Source organism: Plutella xylostella, chromosome 17 (assembly GCF_932276165.1).
Source record: "Plutella xylostella chromosome 17, ilPluXylo3.1, whole genome shotgun sequence".
Classification (NCBI taxonomy): Eukaryota; Metazoa; Arthropoda; class Insecta; order Lepidoptera; family Plutellidae; genus Plutella; species Plutella xylostella.
The window spans coordinates 9,958,978-9,976,616 of record NC_063997.1 but is presented as its reverse complement, the minus strand read 5'-3'; the positions used below and the strand labels follow the sequence as shown (position 1 = coordinate 9,976,616).

Here is a 17,639-nt window from a genome sequence, read left to right as displayed (position 1 = left end):
GTAAAGGCATGCTCTCACTTGTCAGACAGGCTCGCACAATAGGTGCGTACGCTCCTTGATTTACCGGTCGATTGAAATTGCATATAGTGTAAACGCGCCTTAAGAATTTATGTTCACAGTCGGTTTTATGCTCTGCGGTGACCCTCAGTGATTTATGTCCGCCTCTTTGGAAAGAATACACGCTGCCTGGTCGGAAATAGGAGTGTTATGATATTGTGATTGTGTGTTACTCGTAATGTGTCATATGTCTACTATTGACTTCATGTGTTATTTTGATTGTTTTCCTAAAGTCATACCAAAGAACGTGTTATTGAAAGTTTGTTTATGTTTTTTAAATTCGTGTCCAGAGTATCATAATTATGCATTCTTGTTGCTCCTGAAATTTGATTATAATATGTAAATGAAATGCGTTTCAAAATGAATAAGATATTTTATTATCTATTGTTATTAAAACATCTATTACATGCACATTATAAAGGGATTTTTATCAAGACAAGGATATTATTTCAATTATATATACAATATTATTTCTATTTCAAATTAAGTAACATTTTAATACATTCATTTGGCATAGCAACTATCAAAGTTATGCCGTCAAAATATTTATGTTCTACATAAAAAAATTATAATAATATTTTTTTTCCTTATAACCCCTTTTTTACTTTTACCTTTTAGAAATGCCAAAACTTGTTTCATCAAAGTGCACAGGTAAATCGCAGAATCGCCTTTTGAAGTAGCCCTTTTGTTTCTTATCTTCCGGAAGAAAGTTCCATATTATCAGGTCTTCTTCTGTTGTTGCTGTTGCTATAAGCAAGAAAAAAATTGGTCAACAAAGAATATTGTCTGTCACGATATAAGTGAGTTGGTTAAGATACTCCCTCACCAGGGATGTTCTTGTGTAAAGTAAAATGAATAGAATACCTATTACATAGATAGATGCACTCACAAGCAATGAAAAGGTTCCAGTGACGTATAAAAAAGTTATGGCAGATGGTATTTTTTTTCATTGCCCGCGAGGGAACGGTCTTCTTTATTTGACTGGCCAATATTTTCACCATGATACACAAACTCCTAGTCCAGCTCTAGTCCCACAAACTCAAAACAAGACACTATGTCACAAATGACAAATAGGGAGCCTCTTTAAGGAAATAACCGGGGGTTGATATCGGCAGCAATAAATTACCCCTTTTGAGGTTGAAATACCTATAATATGCCAATCTTTTTGAGGTTAAAATAATATGCGGACATTACACGTACCCAGCTTAGTGCCGTCAGGGCTGAAGACCATGGTCCGCACGCGGTCCAGGTAGTAGCGGCCCTCGCCCCACTGGTCCACGATGGAGTCGGGGCTGCTCAGCACCACGATGCGGGAGCCCTTCGCCAAGTCCGTCGCTGCGTCTCTTTCTGAAGAGATTAATTACAATTTAATTATACTATTACGCAAGCAATTAATTTGTTGTACAGTTTTTTTAAATTGTTGCCACCCCACCGCTCTGTCCGGGTTCAAAAAAATTTTGACATACATTTATGGTGGACATACTTACACTATGATGAAATATTAATTGTTAATAGCTCTCATAAAGGGCTGATAGCTATTTATCACTACTATTAGTGATAACACTCTCAATCCAACCCCTTTTACAATACAGACGTTCGACCTTTCTCAGGCATAATATAGCGCTATTCTGATAAACGCATTTCGGGTTGTCACCAACACGCTAAGAACTCCAAGAAACCAACTTACCAGAATTCCACAAGCTCAACACCAGCTCGCCAGACCTAGGGCTGAACAGCATGGAGTCCACGTGGTACCTGCCAGGGCTGACCACGGCCTCGTGGACCTCCCTGATTGGAGGCACGTCCCAGAGAGCCACCCTGGCGTGGTCAGTCTGGCTCATCGCACCAACGCCGAGCAGCGCGCTGCGCCAGGGGTGCCAGTTTAGTGTCTGGAATTTTGAAGAAAGAAAAGTGACGTGAAAAGTGTAATTAGAGAAGTAGCGTGGGTGGTTTTTTGGTGATGACCACCATGCCAAGATAAGTTAGTAGGTAGTGATTAGATGAGGAAGGTATAAGGCATAGTTTTGTAAAGCTCATAGGGAGACATCTACGTAAGTCCGGCAGTGGACAACTAAGGGTTGATAATTATGGTGGCGATATCATATATACGAGGAAGATTCAACGCATAACGATGAGTTATAACAGGAGAACCCTAACATCCGACCTCACCATAACAGTCCACCCATTCGGCTCCAGCGAAAAATACGGAACCAGCTGCGGCCACGTCATGACCAGCACGAACTGCGCGGCCACCTGGCTCACGGCCACGTAGCGCGCGTCGGGGGAGATGAGGCACGCTACGAGGCCGTTGTACGATGCTACATATATATATATGGAGAAAGAACAGAGCCAACGTAGTCACTTTTAGAACTAATAAAGCCTTACAATTTGACAGTGACAGTTGACGATACGCAACGTAACGGAGGTTCGAAAATCTTGTCATGCCAATCCTCTCGCCCGAATGAATGATGTTACAGTTACAATATGGCTCGCCGTGAACATGACGATACTCAATGCTTAAGTCTGCCGCTTTGACACCCTTACCATAACAGTCCACCCATTGGGCTCCAGCGAAAAATACGGCACCAGTTGAGGCCACGTCATGACCAGCACGAACTGCGCGGCCACCTGGCTCACGGCCACGTAGCGCGCGTCCGGCGAGATGCGCGCGCGCAGCACGCAGCCGGCGCAGGCGCGGCGGTGCCGGGTGACGAGCGACGTGGCGCGGTCGAAGCAGCACACCATGCCGTGGGAGCAGCCGCTGGAATTTTGAAGACAATAATTATGTGTAACATTTTTAACCCCCGGCAAAAATTTAACGACCCGGTGGTATAAATTTAACGTGTCTTTGTATCTGTCTATGGTAGCGAAGGCGTAGCTCCCAAACGGCTGAATCGATTTTGGATTTGTTTTTTTTTGGGTCATTGCCATAGGTAATGTTACCCCGAGTGCCAATTTGCAAATACACACTACATTCTTAGCCATATTTTATCAAATCTTCAAAAAAAGTTTTAGTGTGGAATGTCAGGGGGTTTTCTAGTTTTTAACTTATGGACAATAGTGGATATTGTTTCAGTTTGGAAATAGGAGCATTATAAAGGTTCTTTTTCAGAATTCTTACTCGGGGAATGTTTTTCAATAAAGCAAGTAGGATACGGTCGAAAACAAGTACCTATCATTAAATTCTGTAAATGGATAAGATTGAATTGGCGAAAACAGAGTGTGTGGTGCATGGCTGAGGCCTTCGCATGCGACGATTTTTCGACTGATGATCATACTACAACTCACGTGACAAAAGAGTTCCCAGTCGGGCTCCAGTCCAGCGCAGTAATGAGGCACTGGTCATCCACGAGGCGCGCGCACGCGCACGAGCTGACTGCGAGGCGCTTCGTCATGCCGTGGTGGTGCACCTCCACTTGGCAGTATGCTGTACCTAGCTGGAATGGAGTATTAGGTAGATTATATAATGGAGCGCTAAGGAGTTAGGAGTTAGACACTGGACTAGACTCGCACAGGACCGGAAGAGATGGCGTGATAGGGAAGAGGCTTATACCCAGCAGTGGGCAGATACGGGCTGATAATGATGATGATGATGATGAAGGAGTTAGGTGTCAAAATGATTCATATAAAATAAGAGTTCACTGCGGGGCACTTCGTCATGCCGTGGTCGTAGCTCAAATGGTTAAGGAGTCAGATGAGAAAATGATTGATACAGGAGTTCACTACGATGCACTTCGTCATGCCGTGGTGGTACACCTTCATCTGACGGTATGCTGTACCTAGCTGGAATGGAGTGTTAGGGAGTCAGGTGAGAAAGGAATATTGATATAAGAAGATATGGAGTTGGGCGCAAGATGACAAAACGGGTGATTGTGAACGTAATCTTGAACTAGTTTTTTAACGAATTTTCCGCTTGGACTAGGGGTTCTAAGATTTTAAAATATCTCCAGCCCTCACCATCAGCATCAGCCTGTATTTGAGCAACTACTGGACATATGTGCATCTCCTAATATTCTGTGTATCAAACACTTTCTACTTATTCAAACACTCCCGACTACCTGTCTATGGTAATCGATCCAGCTGGCCAGAGAGCGCCTCACGCTACGCTTTTCTATTGGACGTCTGTTATAATCGTCTCCCATAATAAATACATTTTTCAAGACCGACACTTTAGAAATTAAAAATCCATAAGCATCGTAGCTCGCATGGTCAAACATCTGTCAGATCCTTATACTTATAAGTTACTTCAGATATCACAACTGAGCGACGCTGCTTATGGATTATTGATTGTTTATGTTCGGTGTTGTTAACCCCCAGGCCTTGGTACTTTTTCAGATATATGTTATATATGTTATATATGTGGGGGGACAACTCACACACGGCCATCCGACCCCAAGCTAGGCAGAACCTGTGTTATGGGTGTCGGACAGCAGATATATCTACACAAATACATAGATAGATAGATACTAAATATAAATATCAACACCCAAGACCCGAGTACAAATATTTGCCTTTAAACAAATATCTGCCCCAGCCGGGAATCGAACCCGGGACCTTCGGTTCAGTAGTCAGGGTCACTAACCACTACGCCATTCAGTCGTCGATATCACCTTCTTCATAAACCGTTAATAAACTCACAGCCAACAGCTCCCCCCGTGGGTCGAACTTGCAGCAGTAGACGGGGTTCTGCGTGTAGCCGCTGTCCACCAGCCCCTGCCGGCTCCAGCTCCACTTGTAGTACTTGTGCCCGAGCGCCGCGACTAGCACGTCGTCTGAGTTCCAGTCTAGGAGTTCGGGGACTGAAAGAAGAAAGTAAGAAGGAAATTAACTTTATTTGACTCAGAAAGCAGTATATGTGATGTGAATATAATCTAATATTCTGTCGTCGTCAAAAAGGTGTCCACTCAGCTAATGCAGCGCGAATGAAGATAGCTGGTAACTATTGACTGGGAATCTAATCTGGTAAGTAGAACTGTAAGAGAACTAAAGTAACAGATATATAGATCTTAAAATTTGCTAGCTGAAGTCGGCGTGTCAACAAACATAGACAGATAACTGATAGTGGGCTGATGAGGAAGCTGAGATATGGGCTTAATTTTGACTCAGCTCATTATCTTACGATACGCTTTTCTAGTCTAATACCTCTTGATAAGACCAAAAATATGGAGTATCATACATTTTTTAACCGGGTATGGGCGCTGGAATACATTTGACGCTCTTTTCACCTTTATACCTACATATTAAGAAAAACTATTGTAAAAATGTCCATAGCACAACTTGATGTCATCATAAAACTCACACAAAGCAAACCGATACGTAGGCAGATCAAGCACACTATCAGCTGACGTCAGGTAGCTCCTCTTCCGAGGTCTGCAGGGCCAGGGCTGGATGGAGTCCACCTCGTCCTCAGCCAACCCGCGGTCCCTGGCGGTTCGAGGGTGCGACAGCCCGAAGGCTCCCTCCATGTGGGTGGCGAACTTTCGTTGGTGCACGTATTTTGAGTGCTGGGGACAAGGTTATATGGGTATATTGTTATTTGTACGTAGAAATTATAATGTAGGTAATGATGTCGATTCTGTAGGGGCAAATTAAAATTTGAAAAGAACTGTCAAAACTTTAAACTAATCTAAACTATAAGGTTTACATCGCACACACGGCTATCCGAGCCTAAGCTAGGCAGACCCTATTATTTGGCTATTGGCCAGCTAACAGAAATCTATATAGATTAGATACATATTACATACAAATACACATACATATACCCAAAACCCGAGTACAAATATTTGCTTAAAAATAATTTCCCCGGCCGGGATCAAACCTGCTACCTTTAACACAGCAGTCACGGTCACACTATACCATTCGGTTATCATCGTCAACTGCCTTACTAAACTCTTACCCAGTTGTTCTGGTCAGCGCCTACATCCCAGGTCTTCACCAGCGACCAGCGCTGGCGCACGCCCTCGATGGAGGACCGCGGGGGCACGAAGCGGTCCACGCGGGGTTTCTGACTGCTGGACTGGAAGGATAGAATAGAATAGAATATAGAGTTCAAAGTATGAACTTTATTGATTTAACCCTTAATATGGCATGACTATTGACTACCTCAAATTTTTCATTGGCTTTCGTCCTTAACCCAGATGAAGTTCAAAACGATGTATCCGTAATTATTTTGCTTAATTAATGGTTAACAGAATACAAATACCAATTTGTACCGTCGATATTACTGAATAGGCGGCGATATCTGATCAAATTCAAGTGAGGAAATGTTTTAAAATTTGGCGTCATTTGGTGACTACATTTTGTAAGCGGAACTTTTTCTTTGCTCGTGAATGTTTTAGAGACGTGGATTTGTAATGCTCGAGTTATTATTCAATTTGTTAAATGCCATGCGTAATGGTATGCAGACGTCATCGCAACGCCTCTTGTGAACGGAGAAAATTATCGAGGTTTTTTTTACATGTAACGATTAATTAAAAGCATTACATTCGCACCATTCTTGGCAATAAAATAAATTCGTTCTTTTATAAAAAACAGATGAATTATGGAGAACAATTTTAACCTCCTGTGTGGATTAAAACAGTGGGTCAAGAAATTATAAGGTTAATATTTATTACGTCACCCTTTTATCATGTAATAATAAGTTTCGTTTTTATGTTTAAATCAATCTTTGTAATTTAAATATGTGGCGTTAATCATATACTTAATTGAAAAACACCAATTCGTATGCATTCTGAATAATAATAATAATAAATGTAGGTATCTTAAAAGATACAATAATGTAAATAGGGAATATGAACATTTTTCATTTAATAAATACATTACGATTAATATAATTAATAATGTTACAGACATAGCTGTCAAAATATGTAAGCTGCAGTGGCAGTGAGCTGGTCATATCGGCCGAAGAACTGATAACCGTTGGGATAATGAGTTCTCGAGTGGAGACCACGAACAGGCAAACGCAGCGTGGGACGCCCTCCTGCCCGCTGGACCTTAGGCGGGTAGCCGGTAGTGGCTGGATGAGGACGGCCGAGGACCGAGTGTTGTGGCGCTCCTTGGGAGAGGCCCATGTCCAGCAGTGGATGATAATTGGCTGATGATGATTTAATAATGTTATGGTGGTGAATATTAACATATTTTGTTTCACCTGCAATAATCAATATTGTCTACATCTCATTATGTTACTGCCTACCAGAACAGTACACACACCATCATGCCTGTACTTATTTAGTTCCTTACGAGGTAGGCAGAAAAGAATTGAATTGATTCTCATTTTTTATATAATAATATGTTCGTACAGTAATAGATTATGTTACATTATGTACTAAATAAATAATAACGTTTGTCATGTCCTATAAATAAGTGTATTTCTACTATTATTCAAAAGCAAATATAATTATGTAAACGGAATTATATGAAATTTACTTAAACTAAAACAGCAGCCGGATTATGTATTGTATAGCCTAAGTTTTCAATGACATATAAACGTTTAAATTAAAATATGCACGTAACATCATAATGTTCACTCACTGCTTTCTTTCTAAAAATACTTCCTTCCATTGCGAGGCACACAAAAAATTATACTAACTAAAATATTTAAATTAATTGCAGTACTAAAGACGTGTAATTGTAAACATTAAATTTTAGTTTGACTCGAAGTAATGTTCCTTCGAAATAAATTAATGTCACTACTTTTTAGCACTACCCACATTCAACGAGAATCAGAAATTAGTGTAAAATTGTTTGTATGCAACGTTTAGAAACGTAAAAATATGATCATTCATTGCATAATATACATAGTAGGTGTACCCGTTATTATTATTTAATTCGCATAAACACCGCAAAAATTTAGGCTTTCTACAAGGTATGACATTTCTAAATGTTCAGTCAAGATGTTTCATTTATGATAATTCCACTACAGGTACGCCGAAAACGCATTCAAACAATATTAATATTAATTTATTCAGTTCAATACATCGTCTTACATATAATAATTATTAATAATATAATAAAGTAAATTACTTTATACGCATTTTACAAATCATAATTATAAATAAACGAATACGGAAGACAATGTCACTAAAAAACAATACAAGATCCAATGATTGGTCTGTATGGTCTGTATAGACGTGCCCTCGGGACCGACGGTACACAGCGAGCAATGGAGCGTGCTGTTGGAGTGGAGGCGTGGCCCGGTGGGTACGCGGCTATTTTCTTTTAAGCCCGATTCGCACATATCAGTGTTGCAGTGTTGTTTCAGTACCGTCACAGGTACGGCGCAGTTCAGTGTCAGGGAAAATAATTGTTTCATACATTATCTATGGACGTATCACACATGTCAGTGATATGATAGCACTGAAGCAACACTGAAACTGAGTGTGAATACGTTCATAGAGAATGTATGAAACAATGATTTTCCCTGACACTGAACTGCGCCGAAAATGCGCCTCGATGTCTCTCGCTCTTTGACAAGAAAACCGGTCGCACATGTACGAAATTATATTTTAATTTTCACCTGAATTATTTAATATTTACAATAAAACCCCAACAGCTTGCACCTTGTTCGGCGATCGGCATGCACCAAGATGCAGCAAGCATCCGCGCAATGTTTATGCTCACAATACCTATCCATTTCATGACACCTTAAGTTTTTCAACATTTGGCACACATATAATTATCATCAAGGTATCTGTCTGATTCGGCACGTGTAATTTACTAGCAATTAACATCATATTATCGGCGGTAAAACGATAAATGGACACAAATTACGCACCAAAAAAATAGTATGCACATAAATAAATTAGCACCTAACAATGGCAAGTAATCTACCTGTCAGTTACAGGGAAACCTGTGGGACGGTCACAGAATTAAAAAGTTACAAAAATATACTTATTTCACGTCAGCTCAAAATACTTTATGCACACTACAAAGACATGTGCTCTTCACTTAGATTAACAATATACGAACAAGATGGAGTGTCAATGCAAAAGAAACGTCTCGACAAATAACACCCCACTTCCACCACTAAACTCTTACTTTGAATTAGTTCGGTAAGAAGATTTGTTACGTTATTCATTGGTACAATTGTTGTCATTAGGTTTAACTTAAAACGGTTTAATAGTAAACAAAATGGGGACAGGGACAGGGTTTTCTTTATTTTTGTATGTGACATATCATCTAGTTCGTACGAGTATATCGTTATGCTATCTTATAGAACCAAGCAATTCAAATATCGTCTTTAGGAGTATTTTTTTAAATTAGTTTCTGGGTGTCACTTATGTGGTTTAATAATATTTTTGCACTTGTACTCATTCAAAACGGCGATACGGCTCACGACCTATCACGTGAGTACAAATGTACAGTGAAAAGCGGCTGACTCGCACACACGCCTCTCAGCGCTCCTGCCGAGCAGACGTGTACCTCCGCTGCAGTCTCCTTGCCTGCCGCCCCGCTGCGACGCCCCGCCGTCGCCGCTCTCCGCGACGCCCCGCCGTCGCCGCCCCCGACCCCTCGCCGTGGTCGACCGGTGCCTGTCACCGCTCGCCGCGCGCCGAGGACGGACCTCCTTGTTTCCGGACTCTTTACAAACGATTATTGTTTCTGGACTTGCATACGATTTTGAAAATCCACACCATTCTTGTGTGGTCGTATCGGCTGATACCTTGCGGTGTTAACGAACCCGATTACGGGGCACTGACCCGGCTGCCCGATATTTCCCTTTTGGAAATATCAACTTACCGGACGGGACTGGAACCATCAGCCTTGGGGGAACTCCTAGTTGATCTCCAGTTGTCTCCCTCCCACCCCCTCCTCATCCCTATTTCCTATTCCCATTGGACTGTTTGGAGTCGGTCTACGGCCCGGCTTCTCGGTCCTTTGGGCTGTTAGTGTAGGGACCGTTAGGACCTGAACTCAGGTACCCGTAGGGACAACTACCTGAACTCAGGTACACGCAGGCGCAATTGCACTACCTGCGCCTGCCTAGGGACTGTTAGGGTCAGTCAGGCACGCGTACCTGTTTACAGGTACGCAGTAGGTTCTTTATCTACCCCCCTGCCGCAAGGCAGGGAGGTAAAAATCTTGCCCTTCGGGCATATTGTTCATAATCATGGACAACATGCTCGACCTACTCTTAGAGTGGATTAGGCGCGAGGACCCCTCTCTCTTCGAGAGGGCAATCGCTAAGTTTTGCCTGAGTCCGGCGTCGCCCGCACCCGCTTCACCCGCTGAATTCCCTCCGTCGCCAGCTGAGTCATCTCTTTCAGATGCGCCGTCGCCCGCTCATCTCGCCGAGTTCTCGCCGTCGCCCGCTCCCGCTCCACCCGCCGAGTTCCCGCCATCGCCAGCAGCACCTTTCTCCCTGTCCGGAGACTCGTCGTCGCCTGCCGCCGTGTCAATGTCGCTTCCGTGCGCACAACCAGATAGTAGGTCGCCTTCACCCGAGGCTATGGAAGTAGCCTCCATCTCGGAGTCCCCCGCCTCTCCTGATGACGGTTTCACCACCGTCACCAGGGGCAAGCGGAAGGCTAAGTCGCCGTCGCCAACGTCCTTGCACGCTGCGAAGGCAGTCAGGCCCTCGACATCTCCCATCTCGAGTGCACAGGTCGCCCCAAAGGCTCCCAAGCCGTATAAACCCCCCTCGTTAGTGATTCGCGACAAGGGTCAGTGGAACTCCGTTTCCCAAGCCCTTGCCGCCAGGAGGATCGGTTTCACCAAGGCCAAGAATTCCAGAGATGGCATTCTAGTGTCGGTGCCTACCTCCGACGATCACCGCTCTCTCACGCGGTACCTCGATGAGCGTGGTATTGAATACTACCACTGGGAGCTTCCCGAAGATCGTCGACTTCGCGTCGTCATCCGAGGGGTCCCCAAGGAGATCGACTCCGCGCTCATTCGGGATGACCTGCGCTCGCAGGGCATCCCGGCTCTGGAGGTACACCGCATGTACGGTCGTTCCAAGTCCACGGTCTATGACATGGTCTTGGTCATCCTAGAGCTATCTCCGGAGGGCAAAAGGATTTTTGACATCAAGGCAGTATGTCAAATTTCTGGTCTAAGGATCGAGAAGCCGTACAAGCGCTCGAGCCCTAACCAGTGTCATAATTGCCAGTCATACGGGCACTCCTCGAGGAACTGCCACATTCGGTCGAGGTGCGTCAAATGTCTAGGTGACCACCACACCAAAGACTGCCCGCGACCAAAAGACCCGAAGGAGTGCACCGAAGCCCCCGGCTGCGTTCTGTGCGGCACTCTGGGCCATACAGCCTCCTATGGAGGTTGTCCTCAGCGTCCTCGCCCGCAGACTCGCAGAGGCTCTAAAAAGCCTAAACAGGCTGTCCAAACATCCCCCGCGCCTCCCGTGCACGTGGTGGAAAATTCACCGCCGCCGCCAAATGCTTGGGTTAAACCCCCAACAATGACGTCGGCAGCGAAACCCCGACCGGCCGCGCCACCGGTCAACAAACCTTCGCCACCGGTCAACAAACCTTCGCCTGTACACCCCCAGGCCAAGAAAGTTACCGCTGACAAGGCCGACCTACATGCTGCCCTTAGGGACTGTCTAAAGGTGTTGGCCACAGTTCTGAGCCAACTTGATAAGGAATAACTCTTCAACTGTGTTGCAAGAGTTAAACCTAGGGCCCTGACAATCGCGTTTTATAACGCTGACTCCATGAAGGATCAACGTGATCTCATTGGAGCCTTTCTCCGGGATCACGACATCGATCTTCTTCTCGTACAGGAGACAATGCTTAAGCCACATAAGAAGAATCCAAACATCAGTAACTACAGGATTATCAGACTGGACCGATCTGCGGGCCAAAGGGGTGGTGGAACCCTTATCTACTACCGCCGAAGTCTGCATGTCTGCCCAGTCGATACCCCTGAACTTACCACACTAGAGGCCACCGTATGCCGGATAGCTATGACCGGACATCCGGACATGTTCATTGCTTCCTGCTACCAACCTGGTAGCAAGTCTCTGGTGGGAGGGGATATTTCTGCGCTCTTCGGCCTAGGGAACCATGTTCTCCTGGCCGGCGATTTTAATTCGAAACATCCGAGCTTCAATTGCAAGACCCTCAATCCAAACGGCACAAAGCTCTTCGACCTTATGGATCGACTGACCTTTGATGTCATCGCCCCTTTAGAGCCCACACACTATCCGAGGATCTTGCACCACCAGCCCGATGTCTTGGATTTCGCCTTGCTCAGAAATATTTCCCTCCCAGTCAGAGAAATAGCAGTCAAACATGAACTGGACTCCGATCATAGACCGGTCATACTGCGGCTCGGCAGTGTAAACTCGGATTCTTCACTGCTTAAAACTGTCACCGACTGGGACTACCTTCACAGTAGACTCCAGCGTACAACTGAGTCGCCTGAATTAGAGCGAATACCACCCGTGATCCGCTCTAAAGCAGACATAGACGTGGCAATCGACGCCTTCAGCAACCACCTCCAATTAGTCGTAAAAGACTCATCTAGACAAGTTCCGGCGACGGATAACCACCGCTGGAAATTGCCCGAAGATATGAAGGCTCTGCTGAGGGCCAAGAACGCCGCGACCAGGGCCTATGATTACTTCCCTAGTCATGACAATCGGTCAAGACTTCGGTCGCTACAGCGTCTGGTTAAAGAGAAGATCAAAGAGCTTCGCTCAGAACGATGGGACAACCTGCTGTCGGACATCAGTCCTTCACATACTGCTTTTTGGAGCCTTTCACGCGCCCTAAAGTCCGATACCATCTCTGAGATGCCTCCTTTAACCAGAACTGATCGCAATCTGCCCCCAGCCTTCAATGACGATGACAAGGCCGAGCTCCTTGCCGATAGTCTTGAAACGCAATGTTCGCCATCCACCGAGTCGCCAGACCAAAATCACATTGATAAGGTCGACGACGAGGTACAGCGAAGGGCCTCTATCCCCCCGGTCGATACTCTGGATCCCGTCACAGTCACTGAAGTCAAGACAATTATCAAGGACCTTCACTCAAAGAGGGCTCCTGGATGTGACGGAATCTCCAACAGAGTTCTCAAAAATCTATCGCCCCCTCTCATCATATTGCTAGTGTCGATCTTCAACGCTTGCCTGGCTAATTGTATCTTTCCCGACATTTGGAAAATTGCCGACGTCATAGGCTTCCCTAAGACTGGTAAAGATCGGAGAAATCCGACCAGCTACCGTCCTATAAGCCTATTGATATCCTTAGGCAAAGTCTACGAAAGACTCATCCAAGCCAGGCTCAAACAATTCGTTTTCGCCAAAGGCCTCATTCCAGCTGAGCAGTTTGGCTTTCGAGCCGGTCATTCTTGCACTCACCAAGTGCATCGAATCACCGAGCACGTACTCAAGGGCTTTGCTAGGAGGAAGCCAAAGGGCACTGCTGCCCTCTTCTTTGACCTAGCCAAAGCCTTTGATAAGGTTTGGCACAACGGCCTAGTCTACAAACTCTACGATTTGAAGTTACCAGACAGGCTCGTTCTGATTATTAAGGACTTCCTCTCGAATAGGCTTTTTAGGTATCGCGTCGAAGGCACTCGCTCTTCACTCAGGACGGTCACCGCTGGTGTCCCTCAGGGCTCGGTTCTTGCACCTCTGCTTTTCTCACTTTACACAAGTGACATTCCGAGACATCCACAAGTCTCGCTCGCACTCTATGCGGACGACACGGCTATCTATGTCACAGACATTCATAACCACACCATTCGCCGCAAACTACTCCAAGACGCAACCGATGCCTTAGGCGATTGGTTTCGTAAGTGGAGGATGGATGTTAACCCCGAGAAAAGCACAGCAGTGTACTTTTCCCGGACTAACGCCTATTACAGATCGATCCAGCCGAACATTCGCATGTTCGGCAAACCTATTCCATGGGCTAACAAAGTAAAATATCTTGGAGTCACTCTTGACTGCAGATTGAACTTTAAGGCCCACATCAACAAAGTGAGGAACAAGGCGGCATTCTATTTATGCCGACTTGCTCCTCTCATTCGCAACCCCAAGCTCTCACTACGCAGCAAAGTACGCTTGTATCTGACATGCATTAGACCAGTCATGACCTATGCTAGCGTAGTGTTTGCCCATTCGCCCTCCATTGCTCGACTTCAGGTCATTCAAAATCGTTTTCTTCGTCGTGCCACTGGTGCTCCCTACTTTGTCCGAAATTACAACTTGCATAAGGACCTTCAAATTCCGACCATCAGGAAATTTATTAAGGATTCCTCAACAAAATATTTCGACAAAAGTTCGGAGCATCTTAATTCGCTTATATCCTCATCATGCGATTATACAGTTAGGGTGGACGCTCCAAAGGGCTGGAGACGTCCCAAAAACATACTTACAGACCCAGATGACAGACTCACTGCTAGGTTGGCGACAGCGCCGTTAAACATCAGATCTCCCCACTCCCAAGTCCGAGTAGCGGCATCATCATCTCTATTAGAGGAGGCTACCCGGCGCAGACGCCGTAGCCTCCAAACTTACAATCGATTTAGACATGTGCCAGGGCGCTTCACGCCACCCCCCACCCACCGCGACGTCCTAAGCTGAGGACACTTCAGGAGGCAAGCCTCCTGAAGTGACCACATCTTAGTCGCTTTATAACGGGAGAAGGCGCCTTACGACGCCTTCCCCAAACGTTAGGCAAAGTTGCAGAGGTCGCAGGACCGCAACAAATAGGTATCCCTTAGAAAAAAAAAAAAAAAAAAAAAAAAAAAGGCTGACTCGCATGCGAGTCACCTCTGATGACTACCCATTTGAGGTTTACAGTCGTGAGCATGTAGGTATGTTAATTGTTCATATTATGTTTGCACTTTACTGCCCCATCTTACTTTACCTACCTAGGTATATATTTTTTCCTGAATATAGGATAGGTACTGAAAGTTATTTTTTATTTTGTAATTATGATTACGAATAACAATAAGTATAATATCATGTTGATCACAATTAAATAACTACAGAAAGCTAGTTTGTAGTTTACCTGCTGAAAGTCGACAACCATAGATTATTACTCATTATATATATTTTACATTATGTATAGTACTTATACAGGTTAACCCATAAGTTAACGTAATCCCGTTAGATGGTGATACAAGTCGTAACTCTAAGCAACTTTTGTTCTTGGACATATATAATAATGTATGGGGGTTATAAATTTTTTTAAGCGAATTTCCGACGAACGTACATATGTTGCTTGAGAATTTATTTAGCACATTATATTTCTATGTAGATACCTACGAATATTACAGCACACCATGTTTACTTACCCATAAAGATTAAGACGTAGATTTTTTAAATTTATTTATTGGGTAAGAGGCATTTATGATAATTTTCTAGCAACTTATTGACAATCCATCACACACACCGGGACTTAATAAGTGAGAACTGTCCGTGATGATTCAATTACTCACAAACATCCGTCGCTGACTGTTAGATTACTTGATTATTAGTTACTAATCATACCTTAACCCTTTAACTGATAGAAAAGTTTAAATTATTTATTAGATTTTGGACCTTAGGTCAAATACATAAAGTTCAAAATGTGGTGACAAAATTTTGACCAATGAAAGGGCTAGATCCATAGTCATCGAGGACGACGTTGAGTGAGTGACGTTCAGCGATTTCTAAGTAATTAATTGGTTTTTATTGCTTCAAACCTAATTATATCATGTTGATCGGTGGAAAATAGTATAGGTAATTCTAGTATCAAAAAAACAGTTCAAATATAAAATACAAATACAAAATATTTATTTTCAGTAACTTATTGTTGGGGCACTCCTATTAAGTAAAAAATACCTGTTATTAGGAGACCCCTCTCTTCCTGGACCACTTGACTGTATGTAGTAGTTTTTACTTACATTAAATAAACTTAAGTGATGTAGGTAGGTATAGGTACATACTTAGTTACAGAAAATAAGATCTAAATGAAAGCCAATTTAAAATCAAATCGCAGTAAAAGATAAGAAAAGTTCGCGATAGCACATTTTTATTGTGAATGAAACTAAATGAAATTTGATAATCACGTTTCGATAGATTGTAGATATTAATATACATTTACAATATACTTTATTATATTTAAAATGTCTACAAGTTTTTGATGGACTCTGCCCCAAAGTTCGTCGTGACCTGTAAAGTGCTTAATTATAAAATGAGCATGTTTAAGAGCACCTTTGCGGTGTTTTCGCGTCTGGTTTTTTGTCAAGATTACTTTATCTTGACAAAAAACGAACGGAAAGAGCTGTCATGCCATGGGTATGTTTAATACAGCGAAATACATGCCATAGTTAGCTCCGAAACTTGTTTTTCGTAAGCTAGAGTGAACTCCCATAATATGGCTTTGAGGCGAACCCCTCCCTTTTCTACTTCTGCTACGATGTTTATTTCATTCGGTCGTATGATTTCGTTTGCAATAACAGTTGCACATTTGTATGTAATAATGGTTTTTACTGTGACCGCGAACTTAAGCACTCGCACAAAAGCTGAAATGTTTCTATTTGTCTACTTTGGCATTTACCAGCCATATAATTAAGTATGTTACAGTAAAAACACTTGTATTTTACTTCTGCTGTAATTTAAATTACTTCTAGTCTTACTACGTTCTTACCACTTATAATTTTATTCATATGAATTTGGATTTGGAAGAATGCAACTTGTACAACTTAACAAGTGTTAAGGACTACTTCCAACTCAGTTAGTGATAACATGATAGCTTTAAAATATATATATAAAAAAAAGATCCCGACGAATTGAGAACCACCTTTTTTTGTAATTGGTAAAAAAATAGGTTTGTTTGTTTTAGGTACTAGTAGTTATAATATGTTTTGATGTTATCTGCCTATAATGTATCACAAAGTATGTAACTACTAAACATAATACATAAGCACGCAAATTCAATTGCCATAGCCCCGACGGAAAGAAGGGTGTTATAAGTTAAACGTTTCTGTGTAATAAGAATTGGCATTACTAAAGTGTTTTCAGAATCGGCCACAATAGCTAACTAAATTAAACGATAAAGGTGCATATTCATAATAACACGGTAATACAGAAGGTAATAGCTATAATTTAACCACTTTAATTCATAACTTTAACGCTTCCATGTGGACACCCACATCGAACCATCTAAAGTATCCATCATAGTAAAAGTAAAATAGTCGTAAGTATCGGTATTTACAATATTTAGCGGTTCTAATTCTAATGGTAGACGTTTTATACCTTCTATCTTTTTACCCGACTGCCGAAGGAGGAGGGTAATGTTTATATGATCTTTTTTATGTCATGTACTGCAGAATATGAAATACTTAGCTTAGCAATGTCAAAACGTAAAATTGTTTTAGTATTCGAATTATAAGTTTATGATTGGGTGTATTAAGGTTTGGCACAGTTAAAAATAAATTTTGAGCCTTCAGAATAGATACTATTGTGCTTGTAAAACAAGTTGTTCAATCATTTTTTTGTAATTACCCGTGTACAGGTTGCTGCGTATTCACATTTAATATTATTAACACTCAAATATAATTAATAATTGATCACACTGGCGCGGCCGACACTCGTAACTAAATTACAGTAATCCCACATTTCCAGC

At 42.9% G+C, this 17,639-nt stretch overlaps 1 protein-coding gene across 1 annotated transcript; it reads right to left on the bottom strand.

Annotated features, from left to right (window-relative positions):
- Window positions 1-645: 645 nt before the first annotated feature.
- On the bottom strand, window positions 646-7,738 carry LOC119691526 (protein cortex). Its single transcript, XM_048626938.1, has 9 exons — window positions 7,588-7,738; window positions 5,954-6,073; window positions 5,357-5,561; window positions 4,696-4,856; window positions 3,346-3,494; window positions 2,602-2,818; window positions 1,745-1,946; window positions 1,258-1,404; window positions 646-804 (listed from the first exon to the last, which is right to left on the bottom strand). The coding sequence occupies exons 1-9, from the start codon at window positions 7,615-7,617 to the stop codon at window positions 665-667; spliced, it is 1,371 nt and encodes a 456-aa protein (XP_048482895.1). The 5' UTR covers window positions 7,618-7,738; the 3' UTR covers window positions 646-664.
- Between the last annotated feature and the right edge of the window lie 9,901 nt (window positions 7,739-17,639).